Source organism: Cervus elaphus, chromosome 14 (assembly GCF_910594005.1).
Source record: "Cervus elaphus chromosome 14, mCerEla1.1, whole genome shotgun sequence".
Taxonomy (NCBI): Eukaryota; Metazoa; Chordata; class Mammalia; order Artiodactyla; family Cervidae; genus Cervus; species Cervus elaphus.
The window spans coordinates 29,338,402-29,361,547 of NC_057828.1; the positions used below are offsets into that span (position 1 = coordinate 29,338,402).

Sequence of the window (23,146 nt, forward strand, 5' to 3'; positions counted from 1 at the left end):
CCAATGTGGGGGACACAGGTTTGATCCCTGGTTCGGGGAAGATCCCACATGCTGCGGGGCAACTAGAGCCTGTGCTCTGCAACAAGAGAAGTGGCTGCCATGGGAAGCCCGTGCACGACGACGAAGAGCAGCCCCTACTCGCCACAACTGGAGAAAGCCTGCGTGCGGCAGTGGAGACCCAGTGCAGCCCCCCGCCCAAAAAAGAAAAGCAATGAGTTGCAACAGCTAATTCCAAACTAGATTCCTTTGTTATAAAGGACTTCATTGGGACAACTGGAGAAACCTGAGTGGAGCCTGAGGATTTGGTAGGGAAGTATCACAGCTGACACGGTTGATCTGATGTGGATGGCTGGTTATGTAGGGGACTATCCTGCTGTGCAGGAAATATAAAGTATTTACGGGTGATCACGCATCAGGCTGGGAAGCACCCTTAGATGGTTTTGCGGGGGAAGTTCTTTTTACTGTAATTGCAACTTTTCTGTAGTACAGTCAAGGTTGTTTCAAAATAAACATTTTATTTTAAAAAGGTTATCTGTTATTTTATTTTGACAATTAATTTTTTTCCCCTTAAACAGGAGGTAGGGTGTTTCCATATGAGGTTGTCCGGATGGGAAGAATCTTCAGCTTTGACTTGGCCTCATTAATTTGAGGATAAAACGCTTATGTGAGAGCACATGTATCAAGCTGAAAGTGGGCGCTCAGAGCACGTGGGCATCTCTGGCATCTTGAGGCACTGGACTCCTGGAAGGCTCGCTGCTGGAGAAGTCACCGGCTGAGGGACCACTGCAGATCCTTATACATTGCTCGATCCTGAGAGGAGAGGAGAGGACAGAATATGGAGCTAGACACTGAAATGAGCTGAACTGTGCTCCCCAAAACTCAGATGTTGAAGTCCTCACCTCCAGTACCTCAGAGTGTGACTGGATTTGGAAATAAGGGTCTAAGTGATTTAAGTTAAAATGAAGTCATTAGGGTGGGCTTTAGTACATCCAATATCATCTGGTATCCTCATAAGAAGAGGAGTAAGACACAGACATGCACAGAGGGAAGACTACGTAAAGACTAATGCACAGAAGACCATGTAAAGATTAATTAAAAAAAAATTCTATATATTTATTTCAGTGATTTTTTTCAAGTACCTCTCTCTTCTTTTTTTTTGTTTGCACTATGCAACTTGCAGGATCTTAAGTTTCCTGTCCAGGGATTGAACCTGGGCCCATGGCAGTGAAAACACCATTTTGTAACCCTTGGACCAACTCCTGGCAAGTAGCTCAAACAATGTCAACAGTGAATATAAAATAAGTATTAGTGAAATGCTGAATTAACTCTGAAGTAAGATAAGAGGGCCTTGGTATTTCAACTCACTGCTAAATAATAAAGGTGTAGTAAAGACATTCAATCTTAAGGGAGATCAACCCTGAATATCACTGGAAGGACTGATGCTGGAATTCCAGACAACTCGCTGGAAAAGTCCCTGATGCTGGGTAAGATTGAGGGCAGAAGGAGAAGAGGGCTTCAGAGGATGAGATGGCTAGACAGCATCACCAATGCAATGAACATGAACTTGGGCAAACTTTGGAAGATGGTGAGGGACAGGGAGGCCTGGCGTGCTACAGTCTACGGGGTCACAAAGAGTCGAACAGGACTGAACAACAACAACAAAGACATTTTAAGCATGCTGTGTTTACAGCCAGATTAAAGTGATTCCCTTTTTAATAGTAATGTTTTATTTTATAAAATATTTATTGTAGAAATATTAGAAAATACAAATCAGCAGAAAAAATTAAAAAGTAATCCTTAATTTCCAGAGAAAACTATCACTACGACTTTGGTCCTCAAGATCTTGTAAATTATTATTTTTTTAGTATTTAAGTTTTTAAATTAGGTAATACATTTACATGGTTCAAAATTCAAATACGATGAAAAGTCAATTTTCAAACTTCTGTCCTCCAGTCACCCAGTTTCTCTCCCCACAAGCAATCATTAGTTTCATTAGGGCCAGTTATGACGCCAAACAGGAAAGCTGTCTTTTTATCTTAATTGTTGTGCCTTAATTTTTTAAAAGATCTCACAAAGTAATAATAATCAGCTTGGTCATCTCTTTTATTTATTATTTATTCAAAATTCATACCATGCCTATCTCCAAAAGGGAAGTGATAGCTTATGATTCACTAGGGTAGTTTTTAGAAATTAAATATTTGAAAGTTTTAAGGTTTATGACCATCAAAAGTATTAAAGAGAATATACTGGAATCACTGGGACACACATGTAGCCTTCCCATGGATGTTCTTCAGAGGATTAAAAAAACTACACAGTGTGTGGAACTACTGGTTCAGACATGTTAGTAATAAAATCAGTCACACTGCCTCTGTCACACTGTGCTGATACTTTCTAAGCAAAAGTTACTTGCAAACTATTTTCTAACCTTGAAGGAATCTGAGTGATCAGGTTAATACGTATTCTATATACACATCTATGGTAGTGTTTACAACTCTTTAATTGCTCAAAATGGTTCCTAACCCACGTCTTATGCAATTTTATATCTTGTGAGTCTAGCACAAAGCTTGGCATGTGTATGGTAGGTACATGATATATATATATGTTTCTGGATGGATGAAAGGATGGGATCTTAGGCAACTCAATACACAGCTAGAGGCAAGAGCAACTCTACTTGGGAAGTTTTTCTCTCAATGTGACAGACTTGATCAAGCAAATAGATGAACCATATAATCCCGAGTGTGAAGAAGAGAATCAAAGTGTGCCAGCCAATGGGTGTGAAAAACACTAAACCAACGAGTTAATAAAACAGGAGTGTTTCTGTGGTGTGGTTTTAATAGGGGAGGAGGGAAAAAAATACCTAATTTATGTTTGAGTGAGGTTTCCTTCCTGACAGTTTAACAATGCCATAGTAGGCAGAGGGAAAGACTACATTTGAGATAATACATAGCTGGGAAAACAATTTCAAGGTCTCAACATTTACTGATGTTAACCCAGGTTCAGGTCTCTGGTGAGCAGTTATTACCAAAAAAACCAAATCAACAAAATAAGTTATGTTTTATAAGTCTGTGAAGTGACACATATTGGATAATGGTTTCATTCAGGGAAGAAAGTAAACAGCTGACTAAGAAGTAACTGGCAAAAAGAGTCCAATCGTCTAAGCTGGGGTATCTGTCATAATGAACTGCTAATCTATTCGGCCTTCTTAGGACCACACTAGGACATGGCCTCTCATGAGAAACTAGGACTGGGGCTGGGATCTTCAGATGGGAGCCTGAAAGACTGGCAGCAAAGAAGTAGGAATGAATGAGGAATACAGGCAGAGACTCAGAAGGAATGTTTGCAAACTGTGCTCACATCTCACCCTCAGCTGGTTTATGAGGATTTACTGGGTCAGGTGACAAGTTTCTGCATCTGGCCTCTAAACCAGACCCTACTAGCATGTTAGCCAATTGCTGGACACCAAATCCACTTCACATGCTGTTGTTTTCCCCTCAAACTAAAAACCGTGTGGCACCAGGGAGCCGACTGCTTCAAGGAAACAGAAGGCACCAGTTAGCAGGGCAGATTTACCTAGCATGAGAACAGGCTGAACATTTCTGAACTATACAGATCAGTTCTGTGGACCTTGGGACAGAATGTACACACCGTTCTCCTTTCATTTTTCTTTTTCCTTTTTTGACATCTCCCAATCATTTATTTAATGTTAACTTACTTCAAAGCAACTGCTATCTCCATAAGTATGTCTGAAAGGTTAAAATGTAAAATGTAATCGGGTGTTCCTTTTGTGTTTAACAAGCCTAGCAGATTCTCTTTCAGTATGAAAAAACTTAAGTCCGCCACTAAGTCAATAACTTGATGCCAGTGTCTTATCTATAGCTTTTTATCCTAGGGCCTGAAGTCATGATCTTTAGAAAACTATGCTACCCCTTACATTCCACCTGGCTAGAGTATCTAACTTTAGAGCTAGTCATAGTGATTAGTTTTGCCATGGGCTCTAACCTGAGCTGGACTAATCGCAGGTTCCCTGAAACTCTCCTGTTGGAGCTATCAGGAAATTCTCTTGCTATGGGGGTTAATAAACAAGTAGCCTGTATGTCTGGGCCTGCAGGCAGCCTTTTCCCATAAGAAACAAAGCAATGAAGTTTCTGGATCCAGCATGCCTGAAGCCAGTAATACTCTCAACTTCCTTATATGTGGAATGGATTCCTCACATACAGACTTGGGTTTTCGTCATTTACAACTAAAGGAACCCTAATATTAAAAGTAGAAAGAGCCAGCTTACAAATGAGCCGCTCAATCCTACATTCAGAAATGTATCAACAAACGCCATACCTGTCTTATGGTTTGATTTTTCAAATGGATTTTGTTTGACTATCCAACTCCTGTAATTTCAACTGAATTCTCCTAAATCAGAAAGAAAAAGATGGTTTCCCAAAAATAGAGTAGTCATATGATCCAGCAATCCCACTGGCACCCTTCTGGAAGAATGAGATAACGCCCCTTGGCAGCAACATGCACAGGCTGAGATTATCATACTAGGTGAACTAAGTCAGACAAAGAGAAAAATAACACATGAAATTACTTATATGTAGAATCTAAAACATGACACCAACGAATCTATTTACAAAATAGACTCACAGACATAGAAAACAAACTTACAGCTACCAAAGGGAAAAGGGGTTGGGGAAGAGATAAATTAGTTCATGATTAGCAGATACAAACTACTATTTATAAAAGAGACAGGAAATTCCCCAGAGGTCCAATAGATAGGGCTCCATGCTTTCACTGCCAGGGGCCTGGGGTTCAATCCCTGGTTGGGGAACTAAGATCCTGCAAGCGTCACAGCTCGGCCAAAATAAATAAATAAACTAGATAAAGAAAATCCTACTGTATAGCACAGGGAACTACATTTAATATCTTAAATAATACTGAAAATAATATGAATAGTATATATATACACATATATAATATACTTAAATATATATCTGAGTCAGCTTTGCCGTATACCAGAAACTAACACAACATTGTAAACCAACTGTACTTCAACTAAAACAATTTAAGGAAGGAAGACGTTCTCTGGTACAGCTGTGGACTGTGAAGGAGAACCAGAAAGCAGAGACTTAATGCCCCCCCCCCCCCCCACCCAAACATAATATCCACTGGTTTCAAATTTACCAGCAGAGTTTTAGAAAAGGTAACAAAATTAGATTTTACTCCTTAATTATCACAGATGCAAGGATGAAAATGTGGCCCAATTTAAGGATAGGTCAAGCAAGCAATTTTCAAACTCTGCGTGACATTTTTATAGCCAACTCTAATACAATTACTTAATTGTAACTGCAAAATATGTAACACTTAAATGTAAAAACATTAAACATGGAAGCTTTTCAAAATTAAGAGCAGGCAAATACAAACAAGATGGTTTCATTTTTTTAGTCTAGAAAACTGAAGTAAATATTTAGAGGTAAAGAAGGTAAAAGAATGACAAATGAAGAGCCATCCCAGGTCAATATATAAAGAGAACAATAGAGCAACAATAGCAATTAGAGAACAATATTTTAAAAAACATTATAAAAAATAAAAAATTATAAATTACTTAGGAATAAATTTGATGAAAAATGTACATCTTGAAAAATTTACAACCTGAAAATGCAAAACATTACTAGGAGAGATCAAATGGCTCTAATAAGTGAATTTTTAAAAAATGAATAAATAATTATAAAAGAAATAAAATTATCTAAATAAATGAACAGATATACTAAGTTCACTGATTGAAAAACTCAGTATTTTTAATACCTCTGCTCTCCCAACTGATCTACAGATTCAATGCAAATCCATTCAAAATCCCAGAAAGTTTCTTTTGCAGAAATTGATAAACTGCAAATTTTATATGGGAAAGCAAAGAGACTAAAATAGATAAAACAATTTTTGGGGAAAAAAAGAAGAAATCTGAATGACTTACACTAGCTGACTTCAAGATTAACATATGTATTCTGTAATAATCAAGGGGACTTCCCCAGAAGTCCGGTGATTAAGAATCTAAATTTCCACTGCAGGGAGCACAGGTTTGATCCCTGGTTGGGGAGCTAAGATCCCACATGCTGTGGCCAGAAAATAAATAAAAATTAAAAATTGATGTAAAATAATCAAGAGAGTGGCAAAAAATGTACAGTGGCATAAAATGGATATAAAGATCAGTGAAACAGAAAAAAGAGTGAAGAAATACATTCATGCATAGATGATCAATTGGTTTTCAAAAAGAGGGCATGATAATTCAATGAAAGGAAAGTATTTTCAACCAACAGGACCACAGTAACTAGACAGCTGCATGGGAAAAAATATCATGGCTTTTCTATCTCATTTTAAATTAAAAAAATTAGTTTGTAATGGATCATAGTTCTAAATGTAAAAGATAAAACTATAAAACTACTAGAGAAAAGCAAAGGAGAAAAATTTTTCATAAACTTAGGATAATCAAGATTTCTTATGACAGAAAAACACAAATTATTTTTAAAAAATTGGATTTCATACAAATAAAAAACTTCTGTTCTTCAAAAGATGCTTTAAGAAAATTAAAAAAAAAATTAGGACAAAATATCCTCAATATGAACATCTGTATTCCTCAGCCATAAAAAAGAACAAAATAATGTCATTTGCAGCAACATGGATGAATCTAGAGATTATTATAGTAGGTAAAGTAGGTTAGAAAAAGAAAGACAAATATGATACTGCTTATATGTTGAATCTAGAAAAAAATGGTACAAATGAACTTCTATTTATAAAACAGAAACAGAGTCACAGATATCGAAAGCAAACTTATGGTTACCAAGGGGGAAAGAGGCAGGGATGGATAAACGTGGAGACTGGGACCGACATGACACATACTGCTATATACAAAGTAGATAACTAGTGAGGACCTATGGACATCACAGAGAGCTCTCTCAATGTTCTGCAATACCTATATGAGAAAAAAAAATCTAAAAAAAAAAAAAGAGTGGAGATATAGATACATAACTGATTTGTTGTATATATCTTGAAACACATTTTAAATTAACTATACTCCAAAATAAATCCTACAGATATTTCAGAAAAAAATGTGTATCTCATTAAAGGCTTCAAGCCAAGATAAACTAAGAATTTGCACAACTTAATAATAAGAAAACAACTCAATGTTTGTTTTTTTTTTTTTACAACTCAATGTTTTAAGAGCAAAAGGTGAGGACACAAAATAAGATATCCAAATGATCAATAAGCACATGAAAAAATGCTAAACATTTCAGTCATCAGGAAAACAAATTTAGACCACAACAGGATACTATTTCACATACAGTAGAATGGCTAAAATTAAAAGACTGAAAATACTCAAGTGTTGGTGAGAGTGTGGGCCAATTGGAATGCTCACAAAATGCAAAACAGTCACTTGGAAAAGAAGGTTGGCAGTTTCCTATAAAGTTAAACATACACTCGCCACAAGATCCAGCAATTCCTCTCCTAGTTATTTACTCAAGAGAAATAAAAACACATGTTCTCATTCTCTCTCTCTCTGACACACTATTATCTGAGGAAGCCCAAAACTGGAAAAAACCCAAGTGCCCACCAGCAGGGGAAAGGATACACAAACTGCAGTATATTCATATCATGGAAAACTACTCAGCGAGAGAATGGACCAAACTCGTGAAAAACAGCAATGTGGATGAATCTCCGCAACATTACATGAGCAGAAGAAGCCAGACAAATGCGTATATCAATATGATTCTATTTACATAAAGTTCCAAAACAGGTGAAGTTAGAGCATGATGACAGCAGTCAGATCAGGGCTTCGCTGGTACAGCCTTTGTAAAGGGACTGACCACTACAAAGGAACACAGCAACCTTCTCAAGTGATGAGAATGTTCTGTTATTGACTGAGGTACCAGTTAAGTTTGCCAAAGCTTACAGAACTGTAGGACTTCCCAGATGCTGCTGGTGGTAAAGAACCTGTCTGCCAGTGCAGGAGACATAAGAGATGTGGGTTCAATCCCCGGGTCGGGAAGATTCCCTGGAGGAGGGCACAGCAACACACTCCGCTATTCTTGCCTGGAGAAGCCCATGGACAGAGGAGCCTGGCGGGCTACAGTCCGTGGGGCTGTACAGAGTTGGATACGACTGAAGCGAGTTAACATCGCATGCGCGGAACTGTATTTGTGCATTACCAAGGTAAATACAATTTCAATTTTAAAAAAGTAAGGTTACAGGATGAGAGTGACAAATGTGGAGCTATGCCAGTGTGTCCTGATTCTTGGAAAGCCTCAAATCGAAACTCTGATTACAGGTAATAAACATAAGGAAGATTTGTTTTTTAATGACTAAATCTTGCGGGGGCGGGGGGGCACTTACATCACTACTTTCTTGTTGATCAGAATGAAAAGTGCCAGGAAGATTAATTGTAAAACTGTTTTATTTTAATTAATAAGACTATCTGACTCAAAGACAGGCAATGAAATAAAAACATTTCCTCTAGTGTACAAAATGCCTGAGACGTCAAAGTAGACTTTCATTTCTCCACATATGGTAAAAGACCCAGGCCAGGTTCAGCAGACTAGACTTCAGCTGAAAAAGAAGTAAGCTATATACCTAAAAGACACCATCACCAGCCCAAACTCCTTAACTGATTACTTTAGTTAAAAGTGGTAAGATGGTCAAATAAGAGTATTTACACCAGGACTAGAGGCACTGGAACACAGCAACCCATCTCATATAACTGTCTGAACTTGGACTTGAATGTTTTCAATCAATAATCTTAAGAAATACTGAGCCAGGGGTAATAAATGGATAATGAGCTAGAGGAATTTTAAGTATAGTCAATAAACAGAATCACATGGCTAAGGCAAATTAGACTTCTGGAAGTCCAGAAACAAAAGTATCCATCCAAGATAGGTGGTTCAGTCGCTAAGTCGTGTCCAGCTCTTGCGATCCCATGGACTATAGCCTGCCACGCTCCTCTGTCCATGGGATTCTCCAGGCAAGAATACTGGAGTGGGTTGCCATTTCCTTCTCCAGAGGATCTTCCTGACCCAGGAACAGAACTCGGGTCTCCTGCATTGCAGGCAGATGATTTACCAACTGAGCTATGAGGGAAGCCCTAAGATATCCGGTGTTCAATTCAGACATTTCTTTGGGTTGGATATTTCCCTGCAAACTCTTCTGTGCCACAGTAACCTCACTTCACTTAACAGCAAACATTTTAACTTACTACAGACAGAATACCTCAACACAGTAAGAAATAAATACAGTAAAATCCAGCATTTTTTGTAAGGACAAGTCTGAGTGATTTTTAACTCTTCTCTGACCTTACAGTGAAGGTATTTTTACCTTTCTGAAACTATGAGTAAGTGTAAAGGGTGATACAGGTCAAATAATACTTGAATGAGAATGATTAAAAATTCTGAGATTATGAAAACATACACGGGGTCATTTCCTCTCTGTGTTTAGTCTCTAGAAACATTCAAAGTTACAGTCTCTCAAGAACACTCTCTCAGAGGCAACCATTTTGCTTTTTGTCATGAATTCATACTACTCTCAATTCTAATTGCTATTCTACCTTTAAGAGCATTGCTTACCTCTTTTGATACAGATGATTTTACTTTCTTGAAAGCTTCTTCAAAGTGCTTCTGACTAACCTTCAGTTCACCTGTGGAGCAAATGCACGAACATACATAATATTTGGGTATAGTAAGCTAACTGTGATTTATAACTAAATTTCTCTTGAGAGGTTTACTAGCATTCAAGAGGAACACTGAGGCAATTAATGACACTGGCTCTATTCTTTTTCAGAGCAATGTTCAAACCAGATATATTCTGCTCATCAAAGTTACAGTTTTTCCTTTTCTTAATTTACATATACCTAACCATATTTAATTTTCCATACATGCTTAAGTCATGTCATATATTTTAAAAGCACAGTCTTTTTCCCCCCCAGCAATCAAAACAGTTTATTGTGGAACAAATTATATTACAAAGTACTTTGTCCATATTTAAATAAAATATGTCCATTATTTAAAATAAAAAAGAGATTCTTATCCTTAAAAAAGATAAATGGTTCATATGTTCTGTTACTTTGTGTTCCCCTTGGCTTTACTAAGATACTGTTAGTATATAATAAATGTAAGTTAACTTTAAGAAGTACAATGTGATATGATGATCTTTTGCAAAATGGTTACCACAATAAGGTTAGTTAACATCTCCAGCCCCTCATGATCACTTTTTTATTTATTTTTGTGGTGATAATTACTAAGATCTACTCTCTGAACCGCTTTCAAGTTCAGCTGACCCTTCAACAATGTGAAGGTTAGGAGTGGTGGCTGTCAGTCAAAAGTCTATGTTTAACTTTATAGTTGACTCTCTGAATCTGTGGTTCTTTTCCTGTAGATTCAACCAAGCATGGATCGTGTGGTGCTATACTACATATTTGCTGAAAAGAATCCACGTGTATCAGTGGATCTGCACAGTTCAAACCCAGGTTAACTGTATATAACACACTACTGATAATTAGTACACGGGATCCTCAGAATTTATTCATTGTATAGCAGGAAATTTGTACCCTCTGATCAATATCTCCCCATTTTTCCCACTCTCTGGCTCATCATATTTTAGTGTAGTAACACCCAAAGAGAACTATCACTCATTAACAGATAACCCCATTATCTTTGTATTCTTTAACTTAATGGCAATGTTCATGAAGAAGAGTCAGAATTGTTCTTTTTCAAGATAATTCAAATTAATTTAAGAATGAAAAATGGAATTCCATATTATTTAGTATGGAATACATACATACATAATACACCATAATACATAATATATATAGATCATATGACAACACTGGACTAGAAGGGTGCTTTAATTCCTTATAAGTATAGTTATGCCAACACATGGTAAGAGAAATCTAGTAACTAAACGTTAATTAAGTAAGGCTTCACTTACAATTATATGACAACTTATGTGATGACAATTTATACTTAAAATAGTACTAATATAGAAATTAAGAAAGTGTATTTACCTAAAAGTAAAATACAATGTGTAGCTGAACACGTCAAACCGAAGTTGAATGGCATTACTGATTTCAGGTTCAGTAAGATATCAATGCAAAGTCCCTGAAGGACAGGCAGCTGGAAATGCAAACTGCATCAAAGCAGGAATGTCAGAATCTGTTACACACATTTATAAAAAGACATCCCATCAATTATTAGGGGCAGTCAATACATATACAGAGGCCTGCTAACTTTTAGTGACAAACAAATCCAAAGATAATGATCACATTCAGCTCTCAGGCAGCATACTACCACATAAGGATTTTTTACATGACATCCTAATTTTGTGAATTATATCCCACCCACTTTCAAAACAAACTTAAAACAGCTTACATAAAAGAAGTTCATAGAACTGAATCTTCAAATTAAACAACCAAAAAACTCAGGGACTTCATGATTAAGATACGTGTGTTGATTTTCTGGGTCTGCTGAGGCTGCCTGCAGTGGCCCAGGCATCAACACTGGACAGAATCCAGTCTATGTAACTATGGAGGATACTGCAGCAGTGTCAGGAGTGACCAGAGCAGCCACTTGTACGGGCCTTCCTTCAACGGCGGGCTATCCACTGTGACAGCCTCGGTTCTTGTGTGACGGCATCTTATCAGACATGGTCTCAGCATTCCTTGGGCTTCCCTGGTGGCTCAGACGGTAAACAGTCCATCTGAAATGTGGGAGACCTGGGCTCGATCCCTGAGCTGGGAAGATCCCCGGGAGGAGGGCATGGCAGCCCACTCCAGTATTCTTGCCTGGAGAATCCCCATGGAGAGAGGATCCCGGCGGGCTACAATCCACAGGGTCGCAAAGAGTCGGACACAACAGCAGCTCAGCAGCAGCAGCATTGCTCACCTACACTAACTCAGAAGCACTCTCAGGGCAATTCAGCCAGAACAAGTGCAGCAGCTTACTGACCTCCTGGAGAACAACCCATCAGTAAAGGGTGGGATTAGGCAAAGTGAGCTTTAGGCAAGGAGCAGATCTCAATGGATGAGCTGTTAACAAGATATTTGGAAAAACAAGATTTTGAATAAATGGTATGAGAAATTCAAGATGCGAAGACTCCGACAGAACTAGAGACTTCTCTGCTTAAGCATGGAGAAAATGTTAGGAGCTGAAGTAGACAGACTTCTGAAGTCTGACGTGCAGATCTGGAGATACTATAGACTTGATGGGATGAATCAATCTCCTTGGAGGGAGCCTCGGAAACAAGTTTGCCAAGTCTATTTTCCCACAATGAAGAAGTCCATGCCATTCAGAAGCCGTTTCTTTTTTAAGATAGAGGCAATATTTACTTAAAGGGCAATTCAACCTTCCACAGAACTAAAGCAACCTTTAAGGGACATGTTACAAGTTCAAACAATTTGGAACTCATACTTTCAGTGTTTCAAAAGGAAACATTTTAGTTACTTGAATTGTTCACAATTTCTCATTTTAGATTGTGTCTATTGTACCTTGCAATCAAGTTTCTTCACATTGATAAAAACAACTGGCACCCATAAGATTATGATTTTTAATTTAGTTGCCAGTGAAGATTTCCTTCCATCAAATCTGTCAATATTGAACATTCTGGCTAAACATAGGTTTGTGGTTTTTAAAAGTCACTCCATTTCAAAGTCTGTCTTTCCTTATACAAAGGTAGAAGTTATTTCAACATACCTTGTATTTTTGCCCTGAGCACTAAGAGGAACACTCTGCTAACCTAGTTACCCATAAATGTTCACTCCAGAAAGGGCTTGGTTACCTAATTGAAGGAAGATATTTTAGTACACTCTTTTTTAGGTCATGCTAGTTGCCATTTTGTAAAATTTCTTTTCTCTCCTTTGCTTTTTTTCCTTATTTAGTTCAATCTTTCTAATGGTAGGAAATATAAAATAGCCCTAGATGGCTCCATGGGCCAGTGTGATCACTGCTTTTTGTTTTTCACTAGGAGATAAAAGGCAATGGCACCCCACTCCAGTACTCTTGCCTGGAAAATCCCATGGACGGAGGAGCCTGGTAGGCTTGCAGTCCATGGGGTCTCAAAGAGTCAGACATGACTGAGCGACTTCACTTTCACTTTTCACTTTTCTGCATTGGAGAAGGAAGCGGCAACCCACTCCAGTCTTCTTGCCTGGAGAATCCCAGGGATGGGGTCGCACAGAGTCGGACACGACTGAAGTGACTTGGCAGTAGCAGTAGCAGGAGATAAAAAGAATCCACCTGCCAATGCAGGGGATGCAAGGGATGCAGCTTCAATCTCTGGGTTGGAGAGAGCCCTTGGAGGAGGAAATGGCAACCCATGCCAGTATTCTTGACTGGAAAATTCCATGGACAGATCCCGCGATTGCAAAGAATCGGACACAACTGAGTGAGCACACAGCATACAATGCATTTATAAGCATTTTGGCATTCTGTAAAGTGGACTAGAAATATGATATTTCTTGATTTGAGAGAAGTAAACCTCATTTGCAGAAACTTGTGGCCACGATTCTGTAAAGTATAGTCAACAGTGTGTCTTTAACAAGTTTCTTGTAGTTACGAATAGGCAGTCAGCATAGTGTGATTATAACATTATGTAAGTAAGTAGCTTTCTAATGATCATAAGGTATCAAGGTGAAAAAACATGTAATTCAGCAATTGAAAACAGTGCAAAACTACAACTGTGTCTTCACTGATCAAAACAATTCATATACACTTTATTTTATTTTTTTTCTTTTCTGACAAATTTTTAATTTTTATGTTTCACAATTACATATCAGATTTGGCTATATATTTATGCTATTTTGATCAACTATGAACTAATAATTGTAGTAATCACTCTATATAGCATAATTTTTTAACTTGTAAAGCCTTATCACCAAAGGGAATTATTTAAAATAATGTGTCATATACAAGGTATATGTGTGCTCAGTCGCTCAGTTTTGTCCAACTTTTTGTGACCCCCCTGGACTGTAGCCTATCAGACTCCTCTGTCCACAGAACGTCCCAGGCAAGAATACTGGAGTGGGTTGCCATTTCCTTCTCCAGGGTCATATACACTTTAAATTGTCCAGTAAGCATTGTCCAAGCAAGAGTGATGGCTTGGTGAAGAATCTCTTTGCTGGGTAAGTGAGTGCTTAAGGACCTAGGTCAGTGTCTAGAAACTTATTTAAAGTTTATTATAGCAAATTGTAATGCTGGAAACAAAAAAATAAACATTTGATCGAAGTGTTTGGAACATTAATTTTTTGATCCAGAACAGTCATTTACTAAAAAATTGTGAAAATTTACATTGTTGTATGCATTGTACTTTTTTTCCCCCCGCATTCTACTCTTATAAAGCATTTTGCATGCTGTACATTTAAAGTAAAATGACATTCTAATTTTAAAGACATAAAACTGTTTTTTAGATATATATGTATACACATAGCTTGTTCTTATGGTTTCAAATTCTTCAGCCTTATTTTTTAAAAAGTTTTTACACATTATAATTCACTTTATACTCTGTGGGTCTTCCTTCCTCCCCTTTCCCACCTGTCAACTTGTTATTCCATGTCAGTGTCATATGTGAAGTTACCAAATGGTATCCAATTACCTCCTAGTAAAATTACTCTGAAAATTTTCACATAGCTAGACAAGAATACTAACTTATTTAAAGAAATCTCAAAACTGATGTGCAGTGGCTACTCCCAATGACAGTTTTTTTGTTTTGTTTTTTTTAAAGGACTCCCTAAAAGAGGCCAATTCCTGATATACTTTTGATTTTGGTTGAGGTCATATCTACTCTTAGATAATAACTGGTGGCTTATGTTTCTATCCTTTCTTTCCAGTTCTTCCTTTCTGTTCTGCACTGATACTTTAAGTGAAATTTGACACAAAGAAGCACATCAATGGTCCTTCTTTTTACATTTTAAACTAGAGTCAAATTTTAATTCTGAAACCAGGGAATTCAGACCTCTTTCTTTAAAAACAAGAAAACACCTAGTTTTTCAGGTTTATTATTTTTTTTCCAACTTAATACTTCTTACTGAAAGTCTTGCTCTTATGCATAGCATTAAGATATTTAAGCACATAAATCTTAATATTTCTGAGGAAAATAGAATAGTAGTGGAATAACTACAAAAGTAATACAGTAGAATAACTGCAAAAGTAATGCTGTACAGAGAAGGGGTCAGTCAATGCCATGACTCCTATTTGTATTAAGCTGAAATATGGAAATCAGCAAAGGTGAAGTATACTTATTTTCAGCTCTGGCTGTATCAGGCCCCAAACTATGGAAGATGGAACATTTTTTAGACCATAGCGGAGGGGGATGATGGACGGAGACCTATTTTTAAGAGGACCATGTTGGTGATCAGTAGAATTCAACCTCAAAGAGGGAGATTCCTGAATGTATACTGAGGAAACTGTAAGATAGAATCACACTGGAAAATTGGCAAGTTTTTTCAAAAACAAAGTTATTATCTGTATACATCATCCTACACATCAAGTAACCCAGAACAACAAAATGGCATTAGACTTGAATTTAGGGTATATGATTTTAGTGTTACCTTAGTTAATTCATATTTTGGATAATGCTTTTTCCTAAGATTATACCACCTATGGGAAGTGGCTTAAGTTTTTTTTTTTTTTTTTCACTTTTTTTTTTTTGTGGCTTAAGTTTTAAATCTGATAAATTTTCAAGGCAGAATGCTGGAAACTATAGAAAACTGCACAGGCATTTGGAATTTATACCATTTTTTCTTAGATTGCATTAGTCAAGCTTTGGCATTTCTTTTAAATTTGAAGATCCCCAATATGCCAAACTCTCAGAAGTCAGTGGAGCAAAGAATTGAAGGAAAAATGGTGATTTAAAGACTGTCCCCTCTAAATCCCGCCTTCTTGTCTCTGAAATGGTACTTTGGAAGTCATTTAGACAGCAGATTGGTCTGGGAGCCTCTGTATATGCTTAAGTTTACTAGCATCCCTCAACTTGGTTTTATGGAAAAGAGAACATCTTTGTTTCTATTATACTGTATTTCACCTGTCTGATTTCTATGGCAGGTTAGATTTTCCTGGTCCCGTAGGGTACATTTTGCCTTAATAAATTGTTTGTGTGTAAGAGTGGTTCACTTCTTAGTCTAGAGCATTTCCCTCCCTTATAAATGTTTGTTAAACATAAAAAAAGGGGATGGGGAAGGAGAGGGTGGGACGAACGGCGAGAGTAACACAGAAACATATATACTACCATATGTAAAATAGGTAGCCAGTGGGAATTTGCTGGATGACTGAGGGAACTCAAACCAAGGCTTTGTGACAACCTGAAGGGGTGGGATGGGGTAGGAGGTAGGAAGAAGGTTCAAGGGGGAAGGGATATATGTATACTGATGGCTGATTCATGATGATGTATGCTAGAAATCAACACAGTATTATAAAGCAATTATTCTTCAATTAAAAATGAATAAATTTTTAAAAAGTAAAGCCTAAATAATTAAAAATAATAAAAAAAGAAGATATGTGTGTTGATAAATCTAGGCTAAGCATATGCTGCTGTAACCGTAAACAAAAGTTAGCTCCAAGATTCCTGGTAGCCAAAGAAAAAAGGGAAAAGAATAAATGAAATAAACACAAATAAAGAAACATCTTCTGGGAAATCTAATGAATAAAAGGAGATCAATAAAGGTTTGAACTTGAGATGAAAGTACAGGTTTGGAGGAAAAGGCAGGTCTTTCTGAAGAAAGTATTCGATAGTGCTAAGTATCTATATTCAAAGACAGCCACACACTGCAACTGATCAAACAATTCTCCCAGGAACCAGGCAGGGAAAGCAGAGGCTATTTCTCTACTTGGCAGTCAGACTGCAGGTCACAAATAAATCATTTTCATCTACACACACCCAAATGGTATTCTCAAATACACTGTCAAATGCGAAGAACAGTACAAAGCTGTTGTGATATCCCAAAAGAAAGTATAAGTATATGGAAAGTCATTTCAATTTTCATTTCTTATGTGTTTTCTAAGCTCTTCAGGTTAGGTTACATTTTAACAGTAGGTATCACCCTAACAAAAGAATGAGAAGGTTTTCCAGGACTGATAAACAGATCAAACTCATGATGAAAACAGTATATGTAGCTACTAGCCTTACTCTAAACATTCTCATATGATGATAAGCAAAGAAAGAGTACATTGTATAAGGCACCAAGTAACTGCTATTATTATAGCTGTCAGCTACAGAGGTTATATAATATTACAGAACAGCTGCTAAAGGTCTCATCGGAAAAATGTCAGTTTTAATATCACAGATGAGAGATGCTAGAAAATGGTCATTTTCCAGGTTAACAGTGGCATTAGGTACCCAGAGTGATAATTAACTAGGACTGAGAGATTTTGGAGAGAACTGTACCTTTTTCACTTCCACTCTTCTGTCTTGCCATTTCCTGCTTCAGGGCACAGATAGAAGCCTCCCGTACCAAAGCAGAGAGATCTGCACCTCTGAAATAAGAGAAGAGCTCTTAACTCATTTATTCTTAGACACTGTGCAAAAGCCCAGAAAAAAGTCTGAAAGCAATTTCCTTTTTTCTTTAAATGTATTTTTTTAAAGTCTTTTTATTGAATTTGTGATAATATTGCTTGTTTTATATTCTGGTTTTTTGGCCAAGAAGCAGGTGGGATCTTGGCTCCTTGATCAGGGATCGAATCTGTGCCCCCTGCATTGGAAGGCAGAGTCTGGACTGGATCACCAAGGAAGTCCTGTAATTTCCTTTTAAGTTACATATTAAACATTCAGGAAAGAAAGTGACCAACAAAGGTGGGATAAACCAATCATGGTCACTAGGAAAGAGCTTTTAGTTTTTACGCAAAATACTTCTAAGTTTTAGAAGAAAGGAAATTATGAAGGAAACATGCAGTGACTCAAATATTCTCATGCTAATCACTACAGATAGCAATGTTAATATAAAAAGTCTAAAACAGTCAGAAGAAAGCAACTTACACATTATTTACTGTAAAATTTTATTCACAAGGCTCATGCTAAAGTACAAACTGGCCCATTACAAGTATATACCATTAGTATATTACCTAAAGTCTAAACTAATCTTATATAAAAAGTCATTTATGACCCCTACTTCAAAAAAGGAAAATACAAAGGCTAAAGTGTTTGATGCACTTGATTCAAGGGCAAGCTGAATTGACACATCATAAATTACTTAAAATATGACAAGAACTAACAAGTCTTCATTTAATTGGTCTGTGTAATAATATGCTCAATCAGCATGGTTCTTGCATTCAATGAAAGATGTTGGGGTTGACTGGTGTTTCAATACATGACCTCTTTAACAGGATTCTTAGAGATTCTTTGAGAAAGAGTTTCAACTGGGAGATAAAAACCTCATCTTAAAAAAAAAATCCTCATCTCTACACAAACTTATTTAATATATAATACTGATAATCCACATACCTACTATTATTAAATTTAGTTTAAATTATTAACTGAACTCAATGTTACTGCTGGTTAGGTGTTAGGTTTGTAATATTATTTAACAATCACATACATGCTTAGGGTATTCATTTCTTTGTGAAAAGCGTGAAAGTGTTAGTCACTCAGTCGTGTCCAACTCTATGTGACACCATGAATTACAGCCCACCAGGCTCCTCTGTCCATAAAATTCTTCAGACAAGAATACCAGAATGGGTTGCCATTCCCTTCTCCAGGGTATCTTTCCGACCCAGGGCTTGAACCCAGGTCTCTCGCATTCACGCAGATTCTTTACTGTCTGAGACATCAGGGAAACCCCACAAATTAAATCAACACTGGTGCAGAGACACCATTAACTAAAGTAACAAGTAGCTGAAGGCTGCAGTATTATTCAGTCCCTGTGATGACAGTGGTATTAAAACCTAAAACATATACCATTCAAGTTTAACCCTGACCCATTTAATAAATAACCTCCTATGTGGCATAATCCAAAAGATTGGCCCAGGGTCAGTTCTGCATCAAAACTGCCTGTTACCAACTGAAAATCTTTTCAGATTTTAGCACTCAAATACGTAAACTACTCACTTAAGTCCTATTTTCTTTAGCAGTAAGTTCATTAACTATAGACTGGCACGCATTTGATTCCCCATGAAGGGAAAAGGTACATTCTCCTTAAAGGTAATGCAGGGCTTTTACACAGGCCCTTCAACACCATGGCCTGGGACTGACCACTTCCCCTTCACTGAGACAGTCACTGCTTTCTTAAGTGAGACAAGAGTCCTGACCAGAGTGCAGCAAATCTCTCAGGAGCACTGGGGTTGCGGTAGCAGAACAAAGATCAAGACTCAGATCCCTAAGATGTTTACGTATGAAAAAACTGGAAATTAGACTTTGGATCCTGGCCACACTCCCTAAAAGTGAGTAGCATGGTTTCAAGTGTAATCATCTCATGAGACAGTATTGTGAAATTCTTCAACCAGAACTGGAAAGAACTGAGTGCTTGTATCAGTATCAGTAGCTATATTCTTTGGATATAAATTTACACTGTGAACAATAGACTCTAGAAGACCTCAAAGATTAAAACACCACCTTCCTTGACTGACTCAGCTTCAGAAAGCACATTTATTTGGCCTTGAGCTACAGGAATATCATGAACACCAAGTATATTGTGGACAATCAACAGGGCTTTAAAAATAAGCCAGAGGAGAACTTCCTGGTGGTCTATTGGTTAAAACTCCACGTTTCAACGGCAGGGAGTATGGGTTTGATCCCTGCTTGGAGAAGTAAGATCCCACATGTTTTGAGGTTCACCCTCTAAGTTAAAAAAAAAAAAAAAATGGAGGGAGAGATGTGCCCTGTTAAATGTGAATTTCATTTCCTTCCCTGTGAGCCAAAATTGGGAAAGTTACTATAATGAAGTTTTATGATAACGAAGAAAACAACAAAAACTCATAACCACAACAAACTATGAAAGTAGAAATATATGACCTCCCATTTTCATATAGATTGTGTAGATATTAACAGGTATGCTATGAAAAATGCATTCTGAGGCTTGAAAAGCTTGTAGATTATTTTCTTTTAAATGCTGAAGCACCTAGATAATTTGGCAGCTGGTCATGAGATGTCTCCTGCAATGTTCTGGAAGGACAGAGAGACAAGCTGTGAAGGGCAGTGATGGTGGTCAGGGTGGCTGAACACCAGCGGTTGACATACGAGAGGACGCCCCTATTCCTGAGAACACCTCAGAGCCTCAAAATGGGTGGTATTGTCTCTAAGAAGGAGGAAGAGCCAGACCCTGGGTGCTTTACAGGACTCCTAACTTAATCCTCCTGCTATCACTCTCCCGCATTTTACACATGAGGAAACGGGGCCTCAGAGAGTTAAGTGATCTGAGACTGACATACTTACGTATAACAATCACAGCGAAGGTCACCAGCAATTGCTTCCAAGTTTACATCTGCATCCAGTGGGGGTTTTGTACCATTCTAAGTGGGAGAGAAACATCCACTTTAGCTGAGACTTTAAAGATCAGTATTTATCAGGTGGCCGGTTAACTCAGTTGCTTAAGACCGTGGTGCTAATAAAGATCAGTATTTCCCCACATAATAGGTTCTAAACAGACAGTAACGGCTGCTTGACTGAATGACCATAACTGACTCCCAGACTAGTGTTACAGATTTTTACAAATCTCAGTTTTGAGAAATGAGGTTAAGAAGCAGATCCCAAACTTGGGGAAGCCAAAGGCAAACAATTTATGCTGGTGAAGTGTGAAAAATGTGCAAGCACTACAGCCAAAAACAAAACACCAAGAACAAAACCCAACACCCTCAATCTTTTCAAAGGTGAAGAATCACATTTCCTTTGCATGATTAAATATGGCAAATACACAAGCAGTCATTAGTTTTGATGTATATATCTTAGCTTAGTTTTAGTGTGAGGTTGGCTCAGAAGGGAGAAATAACATTGCCTGTGGCCAGGAGAGAACAATAAGCAAACTGCTCTACAACAAAAGCCTAAAAAGTTTACGATGTTAGATAGTAGGCTTATATGTGCTTTATTATTCTGATTTATAACTTCTATCTGCACTGCATACTGGCTTTCCTTTTTGGCAAATATTACATGGACACAGTTTAAGAAGAAATATGTATACAGGAAAACAGCAAATAAACACGTGTCATTAAACCTCAAGTGTAAACATCAGCTCAGCAGGTGCTCCCAGCAGAGAGCGAGACAACCCGGCACCTTGAGCCATCACCTTCCTCTAGCAAATGCTCAGCAGGTGTCCCTGCAGCGGGGCATGTTTAAGAATTTCACAAACTGTACCTATGCTAGCTGCTATTATACGATAAAAGGCAAACGTCCATCTATCACAGATTCAAGAAACTCTGACCTGTGAAATAAACATGGGAAAATAAACTCTCTGGGTGACCTCAGCAGACAATTTTGGTGCTTTTTTTCCTTTCTCTCTCCGGTTGTATGTAAAACTAGACAGACTAAGTGACCCCTAAGGTTTTAGAAAAGGCAGAGGAACCAGAGATCAAATTGCCAATATCTGCTGGATCATTGAAAAAGCAAGAGAGTTCCAGAAAAACATCTATTTCTGCTTCATTGACTACACCAAAGCCATCGACTGTGTGGATCACAATAAACTGTGGAAAATTCTGAAAGAGATGGGAATACCAGACCACCTGACCTGCCTCTTTAGAAACCTGTATGCAGGTCAGGAAGCAACAGTTAGAACTGGACATGGAACAACAGACTGGTTCCAAATAGGAAAAGGAGTACGTCAAGGCTGTACATTGTCACCTTGCTTATTTAACTTATATGCAGAGTACATCATGAGAAACGCTGGGCTGGAAGAAGCACAAGCGGGAATCAAGATTGCCGGGAGAAATATCAATAACTTCAGATATGCAGATGACACCACCCTTACGGCAGAGAGTGAAGAGGATCTAAAAAGCCTCTTGATGAAAGTAAAAGAGGAGAGTGAAAAAGTTGGCTTAAAGCTTAACATTCAGAAAACTAACATCATGGCATCTGGTCCCATCACCTTATGGGAAATAGATGGGGAGACAGTGGAAATAGTGTCAGACTTTATTTCTTGGGGTTCCAACATCACTGCAGATGGTGACTGCAGCCATGAAATTAAAAGACACTTACTCCTTGGAAGGAAAGTTACGACCAATCTAGATAGCATATTAAAAAGCAGAGATATTACTTTGCGAACAAAGGTCCGTCTAGTCAAGGTTATGGTTTTTCCAGTGGTCATGTATGGATATGAGAGTTGGACTATGAAGAAAGCTGAGTGCCGAAAAATTGATGCTTTTGAACTGTGGTGTTGGAGAAGACTCTTGAGAGTCCCTTGGACTGCAAGGAGATCTAATCAGTCCATCCTAAAGGAGATCAGTCCTGGGTGTTCATTGGAAGGACTGATGCTGAAGCTGAAACTCCAGTACTTTGGCCACCTCATGTGAAGAGTTAACTCATTGGAAAAGACCCTGAGGCTGGGAGGGATTGAGGGCAGGAGGAGAAGGGGATGACAGAGGATGAGATGGCTGGATGGCATCACCGACTCGATGGGCATGAGTCTGAGTAAACTCCGGGAGTTGGTGATGGACAGGGAGGCCTGGCGTGCTGTGATTCATGGGGTCGCAAAGAGTCGGACACGACTGAGCGACTGAACTGAACTGAACTGAAGGTTCCTTTTAGTATCAATGCTTTCAATTTTGTCAGGGGGCAGAGGTGGGCAGGGATTCAAGGAGGCAGGATCTTGGCTCCCAGATGAGGGATTGAGCCCAAGTCCATGGCAACACCAAGTTCTTTGCACTGGGCCACCAGGGAATTACCCCCCCAAACCCAGGATCTTATTACCAGTTAAATAGAGATAATTTGGTGCTACATTTAAGAGAGGGAGGGGAAGTCTTGTTTAAATAGTGATGATGAACATGCAATAAAGATTTATCATGATGGAGAAAAATGTTTGGACTTTCCAAACTATGTCTACAGTGGGAAAGCCTGAGAACACTGCCTTGTTGAGTCCCAGTCCACCGTAGGAGGCAGCATGGGGTGGGACGAGAGGCTTCCTCATTAGGCATGAGCCCTTACGAGAGTCTTTAATGTTCCTGAGAAACCATCAACCTTACCCTGATTGTCACCTAGCATATGGACATTC

General features: G+C 38.1%; 1 protein-coding gene across 4 annotated transcripts in view; it reads right to left on the reverse strand.

The window, feature by feature from the left end:
- Positions 1-495: 495 nt before the first annotated feature.
- Positions 496-23,146, reverse strand: part of NVL (nuclear VCP like) — a 92,102-nt gene continuing 69,451 nt past the window's right edge. For 3 of the 4 annotated variants that reach the window (XM_043923539.1, XM_043923541.1, XM_043923542.1), the window contains 4 exons: positions 20,383-20,459; positions 17,404-17,492; positions 9,600-9,670; positions 496-810 (listed from right to left, as the gene is read on the reverse strand). In XM_043923539.1, the coding sequence (XP_043779474.1) occupies positions 766-810; positions 9,600-9,670; positions 17,404-17,492; positions 20,383-20,459 (282 nt within the window). In that variant the 3' untranslated portion in view covers positions 496-765. The remainder of the gene's footprint in view (positions 811-9,599; positions 9,671-17,403; positions 17,493-20,382; positions 20,460-23,146) is intronic. The other variant, XM_043923540.1, reaches the window with a different exon arrangement.